Source organism: Cyprinodon tularosa, unplaced genomic scaffold, assembly GCF_016077235.1.
Source record: "Cyprinodon tularosa strain WSP-4 unplaced genomic scaffold, ASM1607723v1 ctg352, whole genome shotgun sequence".
NCBI lineage: Eukaryota > Metazoa > Chordata > Actinopteri > Cyprinodontiformes > Cyprinodontidae > Cyprinodon > Cyprinodon tularosa.
The window spans coordinates 694043-717015 of NW_024039066.1; the positions used below are offsets into that span (position 1 = coordinate 694043).

General features: G+C 43.4%; 1 protein-coding gene and 1 long non-coding RNA gene across 2 annotated transcripts; one reads left to right on the top strand and one right to left on the bottom strand.

Annotated features, from left to right (window-relative positions):
* LOC119790007 (anionic trypsin-2-like) lies at positions 1–11713 on the bottom strand. The gene is made up of 6 exons (XM_038295291.1): positions 11557–11713; positions 4647–4667; positions 2658–2829; positions 2296–2567; positions 1971–2110; positions 1–355 (listed from the first exon to the last, which is right to left on the bottom strand). Exons 1-6 carry the CDS (start codon positions 11615–11617, stop codon positions 80–82), a joined length of 942 nt encoding a protein of 313 aa, XP_038151219.1. The 5' UTR covers positions 11618–11713; the 3' UTR covers positions 1–79.
* LOC119790009 lies at positions 3079–22930 on the top strand. The gene is made up of 4 exons (XR_005281667.1): positions 3079–3350; positions 3781–3874; positions 7884–8060; positions 22826–22930. It is a non-coding gene; the product is annotated as an uncharacterized LOC119790009 (long non-coding RNA).
* The last annotated feature ends 43 nt before the right edge of the window (positions 22931–22973 follow it).

Genomic DNA, 22973 nt, shown 5'->3' on the forward strand with positions numbered 1-22973 from the left:
GGAAAAAGGAAACGTTTTATTCTCATGGTTATAGGATGTCAGGGATAAATAAGGATTGTGCAGAGATCAGCTAAAACCCTCATGAGAGAACAAAGAAAGAGAAGACGGCCGGCGGGACGGACAGCAGCAGAGGGAGCGACATGGAGACAAAGGTCGCTGCTCCGGTTGAACCCTGGAAGTTGATGAATCCTGGTTGGTTGGTGCTGATCTGGTTGTTGATCCAGCTCTGGTATTGTGACACTCGGGCGTAAACTCCTGGGAAGTCAGGCTCGGCACAGCCTCTGCCAAAACTCACTATCCCAGCCTGGACCCACACCGAACCATTCTTGGTCACCAGAGGTCCACCAGAGTCTCCCTGCACACAGAGATCATTCATCACACCAGAAACTTCTCCTGCATAGCTCTGACATCAGGGTTAGGGTTAGGTTAGGCAGGGGTTCCACCTGCCCCCCTCCCCCAGGGTCTACAGACTCCACCACCACAAACATGCTGCATGAAAGACAGTAGAAGCCCAGGTGTCCTCTGGACGGCAGATCTGGACACCCAGGCAGCCCCATGGTTCTCCTCAGCATACATTAACAGGAAGCAGAGGAGATGTAGACTGTCTGGCTAATCCAGACAGAAACAATGATGCTGTTCATCTTCTTCTGCCTGTTCATCCCTCCTCATCTCTATCATTCCAATTTAGATAAAATCACTGTCATCCTATTTAGCTGTCCAATGTTTTCATCCAACTTATCCTCTAAATCTATCCAATCTGAGAATATCCTCCTTATTGTCAGGTTTTCCCTAGTTACCTTTGATCCACTCATCCTCCCTGCCTCTTTTAGAACCTTCATCCCTGTCATCCTTCCACCCTTTTTAGAACCTTCATCCCCCTCATCCTTCCACCCTTTTTTAGAACCTTCATCCCCCTCATCCTTCCACCCTTTTTTTTTTAGAACCTTCATCCCTGTCATCCTCCCAGTCTCTTTTAGAACCTTCATCCCTGTCATTCTCCCAGTCTCTTTTAGAACCTTCATCCATGTCATCCTCCCAGTCTCTTTTAGAACCTTCATCCCTGTCATCCTCCCAGTCTCTTTTAGAACCTTCATCCCTGTCATCCTCCCAGTCTCTTTTAGAACCTTCATCCCTGTCATCCTCCCAGTCTCTTTTAGAACCTTCATTCCCCTCATCCTTCAGCCCTTTTTTAGAACCTTCAGCCCTGTCATCCTCCCAGTCTCTTTTAGAACCTTCATCCCTATCATCCTTCCACCCTTTTTTAGAACCTTCATCCCACTCATCCTCCCTGCCTCTTTTAGAACCTTCATCCCTGTCATCCTCCCAGCCGCTTTTTACAACCTTCATCCCACTGATCCTCCCTGCCTCTTTTAAAACCTTCATCCCCCTCATCCTTCCACCCTTTTTTAGAACCTTCATCCCTGTCATCCTTCCACCCTTTTTTAGAACCTTCATCCCACTCATCCTCCCTGCCTCTTTTAGAACCGTCATCCCTGTCATCCTCCCAGTCTCTTTTAGAACCTCCACCCCCCTCATCCTCTCAGCCTTTTATAAACTCAATCCTCCCAGTCTCTTTATCTTTCATTTCATTTAGCCTAAATGGCTCTTTTATTTCTTTAATGCCTGTTTTCTACCCTGTCCCTCTTTAGAATCTTCCTTCCAGTGATTCTTCAGTTCCTCTTCCACTGCACCTCATCCCACTCATCCCTCTAGTCTTTTCTGGTAACCTTTTTTTTTCTCTTTAAAACATATTCTCCTCATCATTCTTCAGGACCTTTATCCCACTTATTAACCCAGTTGAATCTTTAGAGCCTTCATCCCACTCATCCTCTTAATAGCCAGAGGCCCTTCTTAGAGCTAAATGTAAGCAGTTGGTCAGTAGGTCTCCCTGGACATGACAGCCCAGTAAGGACACAGGTTGGGTCCAGTTGAGCTTTGAAGAGTGTCTTTAATGAGGAACAGGAGCTCACCTGACAGGAGTCCTTCCCTCCAGCAGACAGACCGGCGCAGACCATGTTGTCCGTTAAGGTGTTGTAGGATGAGGCACACCGACTGTTGGACACGATGGGAATATCTACTTCCTGCAGCGTCTCAGGGGCAGGAAGACTGACTGCAGAGGGAGAGAGAACGGACCCATCAATGAACCCCGAATCCAAGATTTACCGGAATGGTTCTGATCCAGATGGAAAACATAAGGTAATCATAAAACAGAGAACAGAGGCTCCTCAACTGATCAGCTGATCAGCTCCCTAGCAGAGCTGCATGTGGATTGAAACATCTGAGATCAATCCTCACCTCCGGTCTGGATGGTTCCCCAGCCAGTGACCCAGCAGTCCAGTCCGTCTGGGAAGGCGCTGCCCTCCGCAGCCAGACAGACGGGCTGGATGTAGTCGGTGAAGTCCACCGTAGAGTCCAGCTGCACCAGAGCGATGTCATTGTCAGATGATTTGGAGTCATAGTCTTCATGGACGATGATCCGTGAGGCTCCAAGTCTCAACTCGTTAGAGCTCAGGGGATTCTGCCGGTTGTGTCGGCCGAGGTAAATACTGACTCCAGAGGTGCTTGTGCTGAGGAAAACACAATAGGTTAAAGGATGGAGGTCACTGTCTATGGTGCTGAACAGGAAGAGCTTTTTATGTCACATGATCAGTGCTCACCTGGTAAAACAGTGAGCAGCAGATAGAACCCACTGGTTGTTGATCAGAGAGCCTCCACACAGTCCGTTCCTGATCTCCAGACTGGCCTGCCACGGCCACGCTCCTTCAGACGCATCCTGACCACCAACAATCCTGGAGTCAGTCTTAGAGTTCAGAGGAGCTCTTCCACAAACTGCAGGGGAAGATTAACGGATAAAATGAGCGGGTTAGAGAAAAGGAGCTCTGCTCTTTCAGAGCTTCATCCACCCTGCTGAAAAGATCAACCACGATAAAAGACCTTCAGTCTCATCCTCTCCATCCCTCCAGCCCGTTCCTACTCCTGCCATCAGACCACTTTCCCCTGACTTCCACACACAGTCTGTCTCTACCTCCCATTAGTACAGCTCCATCCCACTGTAACCCGGGTGTAAATCCCAGTGATTTTCCATTTACATGTTTAGATAATAGAGAAAGATTCCAGTGATCATTCTGTGTATGTTTTTTTCACTTCCATCCCCTCATTGCTACACAGCCAATTGCTGTTGGGTATCAGGGTCACATGTGCAACAGCCTATCAGTTAGGTATATTAGTCGGAGTGGGGAAGTTTGAAAGACTATGGCATGTTGGGAGAAGCAGAGCTGCAGGAGCTAACTACTAAGCCGAGATGACATGGGAAAAAAAACTGTTTGTGTTACATACAAACTATGGAATCGGTGAGTGTTTCTCCTGTGTGGCTTAATATTAGCTCATGATGTCTTTGAAGAACCCTATGTGAAAAATGAGGTGCCTTAAATATTTATTGAGCACTTGTTTGTATTAGTTGTTTTTACATTTCATGTTGACTAATTTATATAGTGCATATTTATTGGATTTTTCATGAATGTAATTTATATGGAACTTTATATTTATTGAATATGCATATTGATTGAAAGTTATTGTTTGGAATTATTTGTAGTGCAAAGAGTACCACTTACTGAATTTGTGTGCACACTAGAATGTTTTGATTTTATATATATATATATATATATATATATATATATATATATATATATATATATATATATATATATATATATATATATCAGATCAGATATCAGATATATCAGATCATCATTGAGAAAATGGTCCTGTTTTATTATTCAGGCCAGGTGTTGATGGCGAGCTGAAGGTCCAGGCCTAGAGCCCAAGAAAGATTGCACTTTGGGTGCACAAAGACTTTAGATCTCCTGCCAAGCTGGTAGGAGGCTCCTTGCAGCCAACGAACAATTTTGTTTCCACTCTGCTCTGACTTTTGTCCGTCCACGACCTGCACTGTACCAAGCACTTTAGAAGGAATTTGCTTGGGAACTTTAATCAACCCCAGCTTGGGGTGAAGGAACTGTGGTTTCATTAATTGTGGAATTTATTAATTTTGTTTTTCTTTTTCCTCTTTATTGTTTTGTTTTCTTTCTTTTTTTTCCTGCGCATTTTATATGGCCATTTGGATGATTCAGTGATGTTGTAAATATGTATAAAATTTTCCTCATTATAAATACAAAGCACTTCCAACTGCAAACTTCTAGTCTCTGTCTGCTGTTTCATGAGTCGTACCTATCTTCTGAGAACTAGCCTATTGACCTTATTTGTTATGATCCATTTGCATTAATTTAAAATATACTGTTTTTACAGATATGCTACACCACTCACCCCCCGCTTCACCCTCCTTTATTGCCTCTCTTAAACACTCCTGTCATTGCACCAACGTCCCCTAATATCCCTTTATTTATGCAACCAAAGAGAGGAAGACATGAGGCAAAGTTCAACAGGCCAGAACTCAAACCCGAAACCTCAGCATCCCTTTTTATCCCAATCATTATAAGATCTGTTTTATTTCTGACTCCTTCGCCATAAGAAGGCTGAATAAGAACCACTGAAGGTGAAACATTTACTAACTTGCTTTTCAATGCAGCCCTTCCAGTAACTGCTCATTAAGCTGTGATTAAGACTTAAAAAAAACAATAAAAACTCACCGTCAATCTGGGCGTCGCTTCCTGTAAGAGAAAGAGCAGAAAGAGTTAGAAACCAGTTCTGACCCGACTGGTTTGTCCTCCGTTTAGTTCTGCCCCCCAGGATAAAAACAATTTTGACTACCGAGAAAATCAACAAAGCTGAAATGGAAAACATCAGCTTAGACCAGAACCAGTTTCCATCCTGATATAAAAACCCGACCACTTCCTGTGGGTTTGATTTCAGTGGCAGCCGGCCAATAGAGGGCGCCACCCCCACCCACTCAATGGCCCTGATTAACCCTTAAAAAAGTATATATATATTTCAAAATATATAGATATATATATTTTAGATGTGCATGATAAAATGCAATCTTTAATGACTGTCAGGGTTTGGTTGCTCGAGGACCCAAATGCAGGAATAAGTTTTTGCAGATTTATTTAAATCCCAAAGGTAGAGACTGACATTTTTTCGGGAATCCCACGGGTCACGGGATTCCCGTGGGATGGGAGTCAGTATTAGTAACAATCACGGGATTGGGACGGTACAGGATTAAACATTAACGGGAGCAGACGGGAGCGGGAGCAAACCAATAGTAACTTCCGCTCTGAGTTTTACACCCGCGCTCAAAAACAACAAGAATGGGAGTGGTGCAGGAGCGGGAGTCATTCTGAATGGGAGCGGGATGGGAGTGGGAGTAATTTCACCAGGAGTGGGACGGGACAGGATTTAGATTTCTACTCTGGCCCGGGATCGGGACGGGACACCATTTTTTTCTGTGGGAGTGGGACAGGACAGGAGTGAAAATCCACTCCCGTGTCAGTCTCTACCCAAAGGCAACAGAAGCAAAGTCCAAAAACAACAATACTGAAAACCAAGTGAGGAAGACATCATGGAAAGCAAACATGGGAGCAAAGAAACTATAAGGAACAATATTTTCTATCTAACACTATTTTCTATCTGCAGATTGTGAATGAATGAAGCCATATACTTTATGCTGTCTGTTCATTTCACTTTAAAAATGTTTGAGTTGCTTTTTTTCTAACATGCAACATATTTAAGCTCATGACTTTTTCCAATGAGAAAAACAACAAACGCTCCAAAAACGACAGAATCATCCACTGAATAAAGATTTACTACATTAACATTTCTCAGTGAATCTATTTCCTCTACTTTCTATCTGCTGATGAAGGTTCTCAGTCATCCAGGTCAGAGTCATTCCGTAAAAATTCAAAAAATATCCACTGGACTTGGTTTCCAAGATTTGAAGACGTTTCACTTCCTCTCCAGGAAGCTTTCTCAATTCAAATGTCTGGATCTGCTTTAAGTTTTAGTCTTATATAGACAAAGCCTGGTATCGCTTGGAAACATGCAAATGGAAACCGATGAGCGGATCGTTTGGATCCATCAGATATTACAGGCTAACAATGGAACCAAACAACCCATTCATTGGTTACCATTTGCATGTTTCCAAGCGATACCAGGCCTTGTCTATATAAGACTAAAACTCACTGTGGATCCAGACATTTGAATTGAGAAAGCTTCCTGGAGAGGAAGTGAAACGTCTTCAAATCTTGGAAACCAAGTCCAGTGGATATTTTTTTTAATTTTTACGGAATCCTCTACTTTCTATTTCCTCTACTTTCTATTTTCTAACCTTAGACCCAATGTCAGTGTCTAACTCAGTCAATGTCTTCCAGTCAGTCTGAGATAGCCAGACTAAAGTTAGTCTGCAGACTAAACTATAGGATCCATCGGCTATAGATGGATTTATTGTGACTGGGAAATGACCTGAGGATCGTCAACAAAAACTGATTGTTGTTGCAGTCAAATGTTGCACAGGGAGCATTTTATGGTGCGTCTCTGTGGCTTAATGTTTTTTGGGCAATCAGCCATCCAGTTAATAGACAGTGATCAGTGATTTACAGGCCATCATCCATTCAGGAAACAAAGCTTTACCAAAGGTCTAGTTTAACTCAGTTTCCTTATGATTAATGATTTAACTTTACTGTCCCAGATTGGAGAAATTCCCTCTCTGCATTTAACCCCTCCCCTTGGGGAGCAGTGGGCTGCCATTGTGTGGCGTGTGGGGAGCAGGGTGGGGTTAAGGGTCTGGCTCAGGGACCCAGAGTGGCAGTCTGTGGGAATCGAACCTTGAACTTGCAACCTTCTCAGAGCACAAGCTGCTCTAACCACTAGGCCATCACTCCCTAAAATAATCTCTTTTAAAGGAGAAGCTCCAGCTGGAAGGTCTTTATACTGGTTTCCAGTGAGCTAGACCAGAGTTAAACAGGCTGCACTGGTTTGAGGTGGAGAACAGACACGAATCAAAGATGAAATAGTTTCAGGTTTTAGAGTCTGAGTCATCCTCAGCTGCTGTTTTTTGTCTGGAACGATTACATCAAAACTCTTTGAACGTCACAGAATCAGCTGTTTTGTTCAAACCCTGAAGAACCAGTAAATCCACCATGGTGGGAAACAATGAAGAACCATTAAATCCACCATGGTGGGAAACAATGAAGGATCGTCAATGACAAGTCTTCAGAAAATGCTCAGATATCATCTTTTTCCTTCTTGTCTACATTTTTTTTTATTTACTGTAAATACAGTCACAGTTCACAGAATGTTGCGAAAGGAGAACAGAGGATGGAAAGGATGACCTCATCATTTCCTTTTACATGTATCGATTTAAGATTTCCGAGTTTCAGGCCTCAGAGCTTTAAGGCTATAACATTTTTGGAGTGTTAACGACTAGGAATACTTTTCCCATAAGCAGCCAGATTCCGGGTTTATCCATAACATGTTTCTGTCATTTGGTTTGACTGAAAACTTTCCACTGTCGGTAGTAAGTGAGACAAACACTGGCTAGATCAGCGCAGGTCTGAACATCATTCTGCCTCGTTCTCTTTTTACGTTGTGAAGGAAAATAAAATGCTGACTGAGTGAAATCCATCGATCTTCGTTTATTTACCTGGAGTCAATAGTTAAATACCTTTTCCCATGAGAGGGGCCAGGAGTATGGAGTCAGGGGCCCTTTGCTAGGGGCCATCCGGTCTCTCTCTCCTCTCCAGGGGGAGCAGGAGTTGGTTCCTCATCTAGTCAGCAGGGCTACCTTCTGGTACCGGTCCTGTTCAGAATCGTTATGGACTGGATTTGTAGGAGCAGCCAGAGACCAGAGGGGGGTCTGGCTCAGGGACCAGTGGATCTCATCCCTGCTTTCTGTGGTTGATGAGCTTCTGTTCTGCTTTGTTACTCTTCAGATTGGAGCAGAGCTCCAGCCTCCAGTATCCTGGACTCTTGTCCATCAGTGAGAGGAGACTTGATGGACACTCCTCGATGCTTCCTTCTGAGGGGTTCCAAGGATGTCCCACCGGGAGGTGGACTAAGAAGAGGACCAGGACACCATGGAGGGACTATGTATGGCAACATACTCCCATGTAAGTTAAGCTACTTCTGCGCATTGTTTATCTACCACAGCAGAACAAAATCGCACAAGCGTGAGAAACTGCCGCTCCGAGAAGAGAAAATCGCTCTTCTTCGCATGTGCTCTCAAAAGCGTCTCTGCCCTCGGGACTGATTTTCTCCCAGCACAAAGGAAAATGTATTTTGATAGGTTGGCGAAAGACAAACCTTTTCGGTAAGCATCCTCCAGATTGGGCCTTGCAAGGGGAATAGTGTCAGCAAGCCTCAGGAACAGGTTCACAGCTGAAAATGTTTCTATCCCATAAAGCAGATTCATTCCAGGATGACGTCCTTATAGTAGGATGAGTTCCGCCAGAGCTCAGATGACTTTTTGAAACTAGCTTCTCGCATCTTGTGCATTCATGTCCAACATATATCCTATCATAAAGTCTTATCTATCTAAACATCAGGATGAAGTTGTCCCATTTGGCAGGAGTGGTACAGATCAGATGCAGATGGCAACAGAAACACAACCAGAAGCAATAACAAGAAATGAAAACCAGGAAATGCCAGGAGGACACGCGAGGAGCAAAGTCATGTGGATAGAATTAGCTCAAAGGTAGCAGGTGTGCATAGAATTGGCTAAAAGGGAGCAGGTGTGGATAGAATTAGCTCAAAGGGAGCAGGTGTGGATAGAATTAGCTCAAAGGGAGCAGGTGTGGATAGAATTAGCTCAAAGGGAGCAGGTGTGGATAGAATTAGCTCAAAGGGAGCAGGTGTGGATAGAATTAGCTCAAAGGGAGCAGGTGTGGATAGAATTAGCTCAAAGGGAGCAGGTGTGGATAGAATTAGCTCAAAGGGAGCAGGTGTGCATAAAATTGGCTAAAAGGGAGCAGGTGTGGATAGAATTAGCTAAAAGGGAGCTGGGGGAAGGAGACTGGCAGAGAAAACACAACACTCCTTAAATACAACTAGAAGACAACTACAACGACACAAAATGAGAAATAAACCAATTACCAAGAAAACACAGAATGACATAATTCAAAGTGTAACTGAAAACTTAACATCATCTTAACTTAATATCATCATCATCATCATCATCATCATCATCATCATCATCATCATCATCATCATCATCATCATCATCATCATCATCATCATCATCATCATCATCACCACCACGTAAAAGCCATAATTTGCCAGCAGCTCAGTAGGACCTCCAGCCAAGCCTGCTATCCCTCCATCATTATCCAGATGTTCATGGACCAGCAGAGACGAGCTGCAGCTGTCAGCCTGATGGATCATCTCAGCTGACGCTCCTATCACACCTGGATTTAGACCAGTGTATGCCTGACCTATAAAAAATCTGCCGAAAACGCTGGCATGCGTTGGATAAGTTATGGGTACGTTTTTTTTTACAAGTTTTGAGCACGCTGAAGCACGCTGGCACATGGCGACATACGGCGAGTATGTTGAGGTGCCAGCATCAGCTATCAGTGGTCCATCAGTTCCAGGTCAGTTATCTGATGGTTGTCATCCGTTCAGTGTCAGTTCCTCATCAGTTATGGCGTCTAGCTGATCCTAAACCTCTGAGTAACTTGTGCATAACTTCTGCGTAACTTCTCTCCAACGCATATCAGCGTATCTGACATGTTCCAGACATGTGTTGTGCTACTTTTACAGTAGCCCAATAAAGCCTTGTTTTTGATTAGAAAAGACGCCCATTCCAAAGGGGGGGAGCCGTTCGTCCGTTTCAATTTGCATGTTTCTATTCAAAAACAAGGCTTTGTTTGTCGGCTCTATAAAACCTGGAACTAAACGCTATTTCTGACATTTTGCATTGAAAAAGCTTCCTGGATGGGAAGAGAAACGTCTTCAAACTTGGAAACAAAGTCCAGTAGATTGTTTTTTGACTGGAATGACTCTGACCTATGTCAGACTCTATAACCTGCCCATGTCATTTACACTGCTCTATTTGCACTACCTTATAAGATGCTATTTTACTTTTTATTTTACTTTTTATATTTTATATCCATATTTTTATCCTAAGTGTATATATTAGTCTATTTTATTGCATGCCTTATTCCCACAGTGTTTTAGATATTTTTATAATTTTATTTACCTATTCCATATTATATGTTTCATATTTTCACGATTGTACCATAAAAAATCCCTAGTTTGTGAACTCCTTCACTAACAATGGCAATAAACCCGATTCTGAAATTCTGAATTCTGACCTGGATGACTGTTACCAAGAACAATGTACCTGACAAAACCAGTTGGGGAGAGGTTAAGAAATAGAACACAACTTAAACATCCTGTTTTATCTTAGGGCTATAATTTCCAGGTGAGTCAGCTGCAGGTGGAAAAGGTCACTAAGCAAGAATGTTCCTTCATCACTCTGTAGAAAATGTTCTCAGTCTGGTTCAGTGACTTTACACACATTTAGTTATTAAAATGTTTTTAAATTCCATGGCTATAAAACATTAAGATTAATTAGGTCAAGTTTGCTCTACACTATAAAGGCTGAACTAAATCTCCACCCTAAAGGGTTCCAAACATCATCCAGGTTGACTTTCTGACTTTTCTAACAGGTGTTCCGGCTGACAGGCAGTGCACAGCGAGGCTGACATGAAACCGACTCTAAGAAGGCAGAACTATGAGCAGATGGAAGGAACATCTGCTCTGAATGTTTCAGTTACTTCCTGGCAGATTAGAGCGTTTTAATGGCCCAAATTAGGTCTTTTTATTTTATTTGTTATTTTTATCTTTGCTACTGCTAGCAAACAGGTGGGATTAACCTGCTTTAATGTAGCTGATTAAAGTGATTCTTCATTTTCATGGATCGATTTTACCAAAATCATCAAAATCACCAAAATCATTTCTTAGAGTAAAAAAAACAAACATTAAAACATTCAAATCTGAATCCAACCCTGTTAAAGTCCAGGGACCATCATCATCATCATCATCATCATCATCTGAACCTCCTGACTGAAGATGAGATGCTCTGTAGCTGATCCATAATGCTCAAAGACGGAGAGAAGCTCTGACCCTCCTGGTTCTGCTGAGAATCACCCTGATAGGTCAGACCAGGCTTTACTTCTTGCCAGAGATGGTCAACAGGTCGTCTCCATGTCATGTGTTGGTTCTTCTCAGCGACTGAACCAGGTGAGTCCGATCCACCCAATTGACCCTGCAGATTGGACTCACCTGGTTCAGTGGCTGAGAAGAACCAACTCATGACATGGAGACGACCTGTTTACTCCAGATCCCCCACCTCTGCCTCTGGCTCTTGTGTCATGGTGACATCAGGACAGTTTAGTTTGCTAATAATCTTCTCTGCCAATAAGACTGGATTTAATTTCTATATAACTGTAGCACAGCCAGATGAGACAGGAAGAACCTGGAATCAAACCCTCAACCTACGGTGAGACACCCCTCTAGCCTGTGAATGTACCGATTGTTAGACCTCCCTCTGAGACCTCTGCCCTCTGTGCCTTTAGATTTAAAGAGGTAGAAAGTGAGACTCACCTGTAGCCCAGAGAACCAGCAGCAGAAGCAGGACTCTGACTGGGACCAGTTTGACCATCATGATGTTTCTGAAGCTCAGCTGTTGACTGAATGAGGAAGAGTTGTTCTGAACTAACCTGTCCGTTCTGCTCTCCCCACTAAACAACGCCCCACACACTGTGTCCTCCCCCCTCCCTCTGCAGAGCCAAACATACGTTCACAGTGACATGCAGTGACTTGAAGTTAATTAGTAGCTTTTAAACTGAACCTTTTACCTCCTATAAACTGCAGCTACCTGCTAACATGGTGGAGACTCTTTAATGACTTTATTTTGCCCAAAACAGAGCTGCTGTCTTCAGCCATAACTCAGACCAACAGCTGCCATGGCTCCACCCCAACCACCACAGAGCGCTTTCTGCATGAAACTCCCTCAGCAGAAACCCGCTATAATAGGAAACCAGTCAGAAGCTACAGATTTTCATTTACATTTGACATAATTCCAGAAGTGATGAGACGTGCTTCCCTAAAGCCATGGAAAATTCAGGAATCTTCTGACACATAATTGTTTGGATGTTTGTAAAGCAAAAGTTACAAGACTGATCATCTTTTTTTCTAGAATATGACTGAAATTTTGTTTTAGTTAAAGCTTTGTTTAGTTTTGGGCTAAACTAAATAATTAGGTTAGTTTCCTTCATCCAAATTTCAAAGCAAGAAAAACCTCTTCTTATTGTAACTTTGTATCGTCCACCAGGTCCTTCCTCTGAATTTTTAGATGAGTTTTCAGAGTTCCTTTCTGATTTGGTATTAAATACTGACAGGGTCATCATAGTGGGAGATTTTAACATCCATGCTGACATTGAAGGCGATAGCTTAAGAGCAGCCTTTAATGCTATCTTAGACACTATTAGCTTTGTTCAAAATGTGAATAGTCCCATACATTCTCATCTTCATACTTTGGATCTTGTGCTGACATACGGCATAGAATGAGAAGAAATAACAGTATTTCCTCACAACCCTGTCCTCTCTGACCACTTTCTAATAACCTTCAGGACTATTTAACAGAGTTCTCCTCCCCCAAAAGAAGGTTTCACTTTAGCAGATAAACAGAAACCTGGATGACTCTTAACTTTCTCCTTCTGAATGCAGAAAAAACAGAAGGCAAGGCAAGGCAAATTTATTTGTATAGCACAATTCAGTACAAAGACAATGCAAAGTGCTTTACATGATTAAAATACAGGAAGATAAAACAGAAAAATAAAAAAATAGAAAATAAAAAATAAATAAAAATAAAAAATGCAGAAACAAAAAAAGAATATTAAAAACAGTTGGACTAAAAAATATATGTTTTAGTTGAACTGTTTAACTAGAACAGTGGAAGGCAATCCTAAACAAATGTGTCTTTAGTCTTGATTTAAAGGAATTCAGGCTTTCTGCACTTTTCCAGTTTTCTGGAAGTTTGTTCCAGATAAGTGGAGCATAGGAACTAAATGCTGCTTCTCCATGTTTAGTTCTGGTTCTAGGTATGCAGAGCAGGCTGGAGCCAGAAGACCTGAGTGGTCTGGAGGGTTGATACACTGATAGCAAGTCTGTGATGTATTTAGGTGCTAAGCCATTCAGAGCTTTATAGACTAGCAGAAGTATTTTAAAGTCTATTCTCTGAGATACAGGGAGCCAGTGGAAGGACTTTAGAACCGGGGTGATGTGCTCTACTTTCTTAGTCTTAGTGAGGACACGGGCAGCAGCGTTCTGGATCAGCTGCAGCTGTCTGATCCACTTTTTAGGCAGACCTGTGAAAACACCGTTGCAGCGATCAATTCGACTAAAAATAAACGCATGGATTAGTTTTTCCAGATCATGCTGAGACATTAGTCCTTTAATCCTGGAAATGTTCTTCAGGTGATAGAAAGCCGACCTTGTAATTGTCTTTAAATGCTTTTGGAGGTTCAAGTCTGAATCCAGCACTACACCTAGACTTCGGGCCTGATCAGTGGTTACTAGCTGAAGCCACTGAAGCTGTGTGCTAACTTTAGATCTCTCCTCTATTGGTCCAAAGATTATTACTTCAGTTTGGTTTTTATTCAGTTGAAGAAGATTATGGCACATCCAGGCATTGATTTCTTCTAAGCATTTCCTCAGTGCTTGAATTGGTTCATAGTCACCTGGTGACATGGTGATGTAAAGCTGTGTGTCGTCTGCATAGTTATGGTAGCTGATGCTGTTGTTTTTTATTAACTGAGCCAGAGGGAGCATGTAGATATTGAATAGGAGGGGACCCAGGATGGACCCTTGGGGAACCCCACATGTGATTTTTGTCATCTCTGATGTAAAGTTGCCTACTGATACAAAAAAGGCCCTGTCCTTTAAGTATGATTTAAACCAGTTGAGAGCTTACCAGAGAGGCCGACCCAGTTTTCCAGGCGTTCTAACAGGATGGAGTGATCAACAGTATCGAATGCTGCACTGAGGTCCAATAGAACCAGCACTGTGCTTCTTCCCCAGTCTGTATTTATACGGATGTCATTAAACACCTTGATAAGGGCGGTCTCTGTACTGTGGTGAGCACGGAAACCTGACTGGAACACGTCAAAGCGGCTGGTCAGATCTAAGAAAGTGTTTAATTGTTGAAACACTGCTTTTTCAATAATCGTACTGATAAAGGGGAGGTTTGATATGGGCCTGTAGTTCTGGAGTAGTAGTTTGTCTAAACTGTTCAGAAATTATAGTCTTTGGACCAGCATCTTTGAAAAAGAAGCTTATTAGTCAGTCACTTCATTTGGATGGGATTAAACTGATTTCAGATAATAAAGTAAAAAATCTTGGTGTTGTTTTTGATCAGGACCTGTCATTTAAATCCCAGATCAAAGAGGTTTCTAGAATTTCCTTCTTTCATCTGAGGAATATTGCAAAAATGAGCAATCTCCTGTCCAGGGGTGATGCTAAGAAACTAGTCCATGCATTTGTTACTTCAAGGCTGGACTATTGTAATTCTTTACTATCAGGAAGTCCACAAACTGTAGTTAAAAGCCTTCAGCTGATCCAAAATGCTGCAGCCAGAGTTCTGATGAAAATGAAAAAGAGAGATCATATCTCTCCTATCCTGGCTTCTCTTCATTGGCTTCCTGTTAAATCAAGAATAGAATTTAAAATCCTCCTTCTCACATATAAAGCCTTAAATGGCCAAGCTCCATCTGATATCAGAGATCTGATTGTTCCTTATGTTCCTAACAGAGCACTTCGCTCTCAATCTGCAGGTTTACTAGTGGTTCCTAGAATTTCTAAAAGTAGAATGGGAGGCAGATCTTTTAGTTCTCAGGTTCCTCTCCTGTGGAACCAACTACCAGTTTTAGTCCGTGAGGCAGACACCCTGTCTACTTTTAAGGCTAGGCTTAAAACTTTCCTTTTTGATAAAGCTTCTAGTTAGAGTGGCTCAGGTTATCCTGATCTATCTCTACAGTTATGCTGCTATAGGCTTAGACTGCTGGAGGACATAGGGACCCCTTTTTTATCATTCTGCTTCATTCTATCTCTATTCTCCCACTCTGCAGAATCTGTTAGGTCAATCTCTAACGTTCTGCTCTCTCTGCTTTTTCTCATAGTAGCTTCATCTGGTCTGTTCCTGTTTGGCTGTGACTCCATCCTGGAGAGAAATATCAGCTGTGCTGCTGCCATCAACACCTTTGTTTCTAGATGTTGGAGCTTGGCCTGTTTTCCAGTGTAGCCCTGTTTCTCTGACTGTGACTAACTGGATGTGCTCTCTTCATCCTCTGACATGGGAGCTGGCTCGGAGCTCGTCTGCCTGGCTGTGTGTTTCCTGGACGGGGCCGCCTGTGGAGCTGGTTGCCTTTTGTATCTATGCTTCTTTTTCTATGTCTGCTTCTGTCTCCTTGAACCCCAGTGGGCCTCAGCAGATGGCCGCTCACACTGAGCCTGGTTCTGCTGGAGGTTTCTTCCTGTTCAAAGGGAGTTTTTCTTCTCCACTGTCGCTACAAGCATGCTTAGTGTGAGGGATTGCTGAAGAGTCAATGAGTCGATGCAATCAGCTGGTTTTTCTTAGATAGGAAAGTTTGAATCTATCTGACTGGATGATCTGGTTGCGATGGCGATCAACGTTTCTGGAATTTCAGCTTGACTCACTGAAACCCAGATGTCAATCATGTGGGTGGGGCTGCTGGGGCCTCTAACCTCCGACCTTCTGAGACAGAAAAAGATCAGTTTAAAGATAAAACAAAGAAAAGTTTCCAACTTAACATTCATGTTTCCTTCATATCTGCTGCTGAGTCATTCTGAAGTGAACTGGTTAAACTGGGGAACTAAACAGCCCCACTACAGGAGGACCAGTCCTCAAGGACCGGAGCTGTCATTAAAGATCCAACAGGTTCTGACTCAAAGAGCCAATAGAGTTGGAGGCCCCATCATTGGCCTGATGGTTGGTTCCAGGACCAAGCCTCTCAGTCGGTGTCCAGCGGCACCGAACCTGTTGGTTGGGTAGATTAGGCCACGCCCACCAGACCAGGACTGACATCACAGATTCCAGGAGGATAAGAAGCGTTTCTCTGTATTCATGCTTGGATGCTGCTTGTCAGTTAACAGAAATGCTGCAGGTGTCGAGCTGAACTGCATCCCCCCCCCCCCCCCCCCCACCCACACACACACACACACACACACACACATACACACACACACCTGTCAGTGCAGTTTTCAGCTGCCACTATAGAGCTGGGCTGACACTAAAACAGAGGAACTGGATGCTGCAGTGATATCTCTGCTGATCTCCATATCTACACATGGAACATCTGACATAAACCATCACCATGGGTGTGGCAGTGGGGGAAACATGGACCCGACGCCCCATAAAGATCCTGTCTTTAGGAAGAGGCCCAGAGCCCGGAGCAGTATGCAGCAACGCAGCAACCAGCCTTGTCCTGCATACAGACGGCATCATTCGGACTCAGCCTTGAGTCAGCATCAGAACCACACCGTTACACCCTGTAGGTTTACGGTGCTGCAGAAAACCATTTACAGCTTTCAGTGGAGGGTCGGCCATATTGGTCTGACAGGTTGGGCTCCATTTGCAGGAGGAACTCTGTGGAAAGGGAAGCGGAGCTCATCGTTTCACTATAAATAACTGGATCTTCTCTATTTCTTCCTCTGACTGAAAACTGGCTCAGAGTTCGTCTGATTAACATTTTCCCTCACAGACAGAGACGCCTGTGGGGCTAGCTTACCGTTAGCTTTTCTAACGTAGATCATTCATAGATCAGTGTATCTATGCTTCTTTTTCTATGTCTGCTTCTGTCTCCTTGAACCCCAGTGGGCCTCAGCAGATGGCCGCTCACACTGAGCCTGGTTCTGCTGGAGGTTTCTTCCTGTTCAAAGGGAGTTTTTCCTCTCCACTGTCGCTACAAGCATGCTTAGTGTGACGGATTGCTACCTACTGTCTCTGCCTGCTCCTCCTGGAAGAGAGAATCCTTTATAGTCGATGACTGGAGGACAGTGGCGGCTGATATGAAGCAAAAACCAATCAAATGTATTTAAATGATCTAACTACTATATTTCTATAAATGCCAACAGCAGCTTTAAGCAGAGCCGATGGGCAAACATTTCTTCACCTTAGGGTGGAAAAACGTCACCAATCCAATGCAAAATGAAAATAATTTTACTCATCATTAAAGATTAAATGTTTATTTTGCACATCTTAAAAATATTTGTCAATATATTTTGAGATGTTTTCATTTATTATTAAAATTTTATTTGTTTTTTTTATGTCTTAATCAGGGTCATTGCGTGGGTGGGGCGGCGCAATAGCGCCCTCTATTGGCCAGTCACCACTGCTGGATGATCTGATTGATCTAGATCTATAACGTGCCCTGAGATAATGTGTGATGAAGACTGCAGCTGTAGAAATAAACTGAGTAGAATATAATTAAATTCATGTATCTAAAAGAAGAGAAAGAGAGAGGAGATAAAATAAAAAAAAAAAAAATTTTTTTTTAAAATAAGGTGAATATCAGCTCCTTCTGATGTCGCTCAATCAATTCAGCATCAAAGTTGTTGTTTGGCTAAAGGAGAGCAGACAGTTTCCCCCCCACCTGCACTACCAGCTGGTGCTGCCTTGGAGCTGACCTCCCTGGGTCCCTGGGGTCAAAAGGTCAATGATCTACATGATATACAGCTTTCCATCAGCTGTAAATCCTTAAAGCGTGGATTACATTTTCTTTTTTTTTTTTGGGGGGGGGGGGGGGGGGGGGGGGGGTAGTCGAGCACTTGGACCATGTGGACAACCAAAGGTCAAACTGAAGCCCTGACTTTAGACCAAACCACAAGCTCCTGATTGGCTGACAGGAATCACTGAATTCATCCCATGAGCTGGAAAAACATCTCAGTTCTTCACACTTTGAGCCACGATGATTATTCTACAGCCGCTGTTTATAGATGCTTCCTAGATCTGCTTCCTAGATCTGCTTTTCACTGCGGTGCTTCAGCTGCCCCCTACTGGACAAAGGAAATATAGCAGCAATGAGATAATGATAGAATAAAAATTTGAGAGAAAAACAGAGTTTATCTGAAGCCTTTTAATGTACAATCAATGCAGCCAAAGGTTTTTGATTTGTAGAAACTTTAAAATTGAAATCACTGTATTTGTTTTTCATTATTATTCCAGCCTCATCTAATAAAATACATTCAAAATGAAAATGCAAACAAATTAAACTATAAATATTTATGGCTGAGAAGTTTTTTTTAAATAAATGATAACTGACTTGAAAAATATATCAACCTAAAAATACATATTTTTATCAAAAAGCTCCGGTTTCCATGGAGATTTCTGCGCTTTATTAAACCAACAAGTTGATAAATTTGTTAGAAAATTCCAGCAGTGATGTCATGGCGCTTGGCTCTGTGCTGCGCTCTGATTGGACGAAGGCTGGAGAAGCAGCTAGAAGTGAATGAGAGGCTTTCAAGGAAAAGTCGCTCATATTCAGAATTCAAACTTCTGAAAGTTCTTTAAATCTGAAATGATTCCATCCTGTTCAATTAATGATCAGTGTTTTTAATTCAGAGTAATTTTCATGTGAATGTGCTTTACTGGAGGCATCCATGTTTGTCAAAGAACACTACTGCCACCTACTGGTTAGTGACGTCACGGTGCGGTATCGGCTGTTGATCAAGTCCCAGTGCTGTATCTGGTGTTTGTCACAACGCGCTATTATCTTCAATAATTGTTGTTGATTGCAGATGTGTCTAGTAGTTCCCATTGATTTTGCTTGTAAAGCGGGGAGAATGGCGCTAGGCTTACCGCAACGTGACGTCACTGCTGGAAGATGGCAGGAGGGAGGGGCTACTATATTTGAGCAAAGATGGCCGCTCCCAGACTCAGTCATGCGATTATTATTTTTTACTGATTAACACTAAATTCATTAAATCTCTGCGAAGGCATTAGCTTTTGGTACAGCTAATGATCCATGGGATGCAGGTGGAACAGTGCGCGTCGTCCCGGCTGGATAAAAGCGGAAGCTGTGAGCGTTTCATGGAAGGTGTCAGCTTCAGTGGGACGCCTCTTGGTTCCACACATTTTATAGATTTGTCAAGAATGTGGGTGACCCTAACCCTTTTTCAATTCCCTTCCTGAACACGTCACACTTCAGCCACAGCCGGGCCCAGAACCGGTACCGGTCCATCCGTATATATTATATATATCTATATATAATTTAGCGACGATCAGAGTCTGAGTGATGTTTTATTTTGAAAAATATAAAAAGTTGCGGCATTCTCTCCCAATTCCATCAGTCGGTGAATCTGTGCCTCTTGACACAAGGTAATTCAGTTCAAGACTCATCCTATCTATAACATCCTGTCTATAACATCCTCTCTATAACATCCTATCTACAACATCCTCTCTATAACATCCCCTCTATAACATCCTATCTATAACATCCTGTCTATAACATCCTCTCTATAACATCCTATCTATAACGTCCTATCTATAACGTCCTATCTATAACATCCTGTCTATAACATCCTATCTATAACGTCCTATCTATAACATCCTCTCTATAACATCCTATCTATAACATCCTATCCAGAACGTCCTATCTATAACATCCTGTCTATAACATCCTGTCTATAACATCCTATCTATAACGTCCTATCTATAACATCCTGTCTATAACATCCTATCTATAACGTCCTATCTATAACATCCTATCTATAACGTCCTATCTATAACATCCTATCTATAACGTCCTATCTATAACGTCCTAACATCCTATCTATAACATCCTGTCTATAACATCCTCTCTATAACATCCTATCTATAACGTCCTATCTATAACGTCCTATCTATAACATCCTATCTATAAAATCCTATCTATAACGTCCTATCTATAACATCCTGTCTATAACATCCTCTCTATAACATCCTATCTATAACATCCTATCCAGAACGTCCTATCTATAACATCCTGTCTATAACATCCTGTCTATAACATCCTATCTATAACGTCCTATCTATAACATCCTGTCTATAACATCCTATCTATAACGTCCTATCTATAACATCCTATCTATAACGTCCTATCTATAACGTCCTAACATCCTATCTATAACATCCTGTCTATAACATCCTATCTATAAAATCCTATCTATAACGTCCTATCTATAACATCCTGTCTATAACATCCTATCTATAACATCCTCTCTATAACATCCTGTCTATAACATCCTATCTATAACGTCCTATCTATAACGTCCTATCTATAACATCCTATCTATAACGTCCTGTCTATAACATCCTATCTATAACATCCTGTCTTTGTGAAGCGGGATTTTCTGCGGTTACAGCGACTAAAACAAAGGAGCAGACTGGACATCAGGAGCCACTTCATCTGTCATTGTCTCCGATTACGCCTCAATGGGACGGCTTGTTGTTTTATTTTTATGCTGTTTGTATTTGATGGGGTATGCCTATCTGATGGGGTATGCCTATCTGATGGGGTATGTTGGTCCGATGGGGTATGCCTATCTGATGGGGTATGCTGGTCTGATGGGGTATGTTGGTCCGATGGGGTATGCCTATCTGATGGGGTATGCTGGTCTGATGGGGTATGCCTATCTGATGGGGTATGCCTATCTGATGGGGTATGTTGGTCTGATGGGGTATGCTGGTCTGATGGGGTATGCCTATCTGATGGGGTATGCCTATCTGATGGGGTATGTTGGTCCGATGGGGTATGCTGGTCTGATGGGGTATGCCTATCTGATGGGGTATGCCTATCTGATGGGGTATGCCTATCTGATGGGGTATGTTGGTCCGATGGGGTATGCCTATCTGATGGGGTATGCCTATCTGATGGGGTATGCTGGTCTGATGGGGTATGTTGGTCTGATGGGGTATGCTGGTCTGATGGGGTATGTTGGTCTGATGGGGTATGTTGGTCTGATGGGGTATGCTGGTCTGATGGGGTATGTTGGTCTGATGGGGTATGCCTATCTGATGGGGTATGCTGGTCTGATGGGGTATGTTGGTCTGATGGGGTATGCTGGTCTGATGTGGTATGCTGGTCTGATGGGGTATGCTGGTCTGATGGGGTATGCTGGTCTGATGGGGTATGCTGGTCTGACGGGGTATGTTGGTCTGATGGGGTATGCTGGTTTGAGGGGGTATGCTGGTCTGATGGGGTATGCTGGTCTGATAGGGTATGCTGGTCTGAGGGGGTATGCTGGTCTGATGGGGTATGTTGGTCTGATGGGGTATGCTGGTCTGATGGGGTATGCCTATCTGATGGGGTATGCCTATCTGATGGGGTATGTTGGTCCGATGGGGTATGCCTATCTGATGGGGTATGCTGGTCTGATGGGGTATGCCTATCTGATGGGGTATGTTGGTCTGATGGGGTATGCTGGTCTGATGGGGTATGCCTATCTGATGGGGTATGCCTATCTGATGGGGTATGCTGACCTGATGGGGTATGCCTATCTGATGGGGTATGTTGGTCCGATGGGGTATGTTGGTCTGATGGGGTATGCTGGTCTGATGGGGTATGTTGGTCTGATGGGGTATGTTGGTCTGATGGGGTATGCTGGTCTGATGGGGTATGTTGGTCTGATGGGGTATACCTATCTGATGGGGTATGCTGGTCTGATGGGGTATGCTGGTCTGATGGGGTATGCTGGTCTGATGGGGTATGTTGGTCTGATGGGGTATGCTGGTCTGATGGGGTATGTTGGTCTGATGGGGTATGCTGGTCTGATGGGGTATGCTGGTCTGATGGGGTATGTTGGTCTGATGGGGTATGCTGGTCTGATGGGGTATGCTGGTCTGATGGGGTATGCTGGTCTGATGCGGTATGCCTGTCTGATGGGGTATGTTGGTCTGATGGGGTATGCTGGTTTGAGGGGGTATGCTGGTCTGATGGGGTATGCTGGTCTGAGGGGGTATGCTGGTCTGATGGGGTATGATGGTCTGATGGGGTATGCTGGTCTGATGGGGTATGTTGGTCTGATGGGGTATGTTGGTCTGATGGGGTATGCCTATCTGATGGGGTATGCTGGTCTGATGGGGTATGTTGGTCTGATGGGGTATGCTGGTCTGATGGGGTATGCTGGTCTGATGGGGTATGTTGGTCTGATGGGGTATGCTGGTCTGATGGGGTATGTTGGTCTGATGGGGTATGCTGGTCTGATGGGGTATGCTGGTCTGATGGGGTATGCTGGTCTGATGCGGTATGCCTGTCTGATGGGGTATGCTGGTCTGATGGGGTATGTTGGTCTGATGGGGTATGCTGGTCTGATGGGGTATGCTGGTCTGATGGGGTATGCTGGTCTGATGGGGTATGTTGGTCTGATGGGGTATGCTGGTTTGAGGGGGTATGCTGGTCTGATGGGGTATGCTGGTCTGATAGGGTATGCTGGTCTGAGGGGGTATGCTGGTCTGATGGGGTATGTTGGTCTGATGGGGTATGCTGGTCTGATGGGGTATGTTGGTCTGAGCTGGTATGTTGGTCTGATAGGGTATGCTGGTCTGATGGGGTACGCTGGTCTGATAGGGTATGCTGGTCTGATGGGGTACGCTGGTCTGATAGGGTATGCTGGTATGACAGAACACCAGCAGCCTGATTAATGCCCAAATTGCAGCCGACATCCTGTGTGTCCTAAACCAGGTATCCTCCAAATACAAACAGCTGTAGGCAAACACTCTTATTCATGGACTTTTTTAGTATTGGAGGAACTATTTTTATTCTTTTGACTATTGACTTTTGACTATTCTTGTGACAGTTTTTCCCATTTCTTTTAGTGAATGAGGAATGAACCAAAGCCCCACCACCTCACCGCTGCATCAGTCTCTGCAGAGAAAAGGTTGATGTTGCATAGAATGGAAATATTGTTGCTCTACTTGAAGCCCTCAACCTCTGAACTACCGGCAGGAGGACAGATCTTCTTCT

Coding starts and splice junctions, on each gene's coding strand:
- LOC119790007 (XM_038295291.1), bottom strand. CDS start 11,617: ATGATGGTCAAACTGGTCCCAGTCAGAGTCCTGCTTCTGCTGCTGGTT. Junction 4,668..11,556: donor GCTGGTTCTCTGGGCTACAG/GTGAGTCTCACT, acceptor TTTCTCTTACAG/GAAGCGACGCCCAGATTGAC. Junction 356..1,970: donor GAGGGAAGGACTCCTGTCAG/GTGAGCTCCTGT, acceptor CTCTGTGTGCAG/GGAGACTCTGGTGGACCTCT.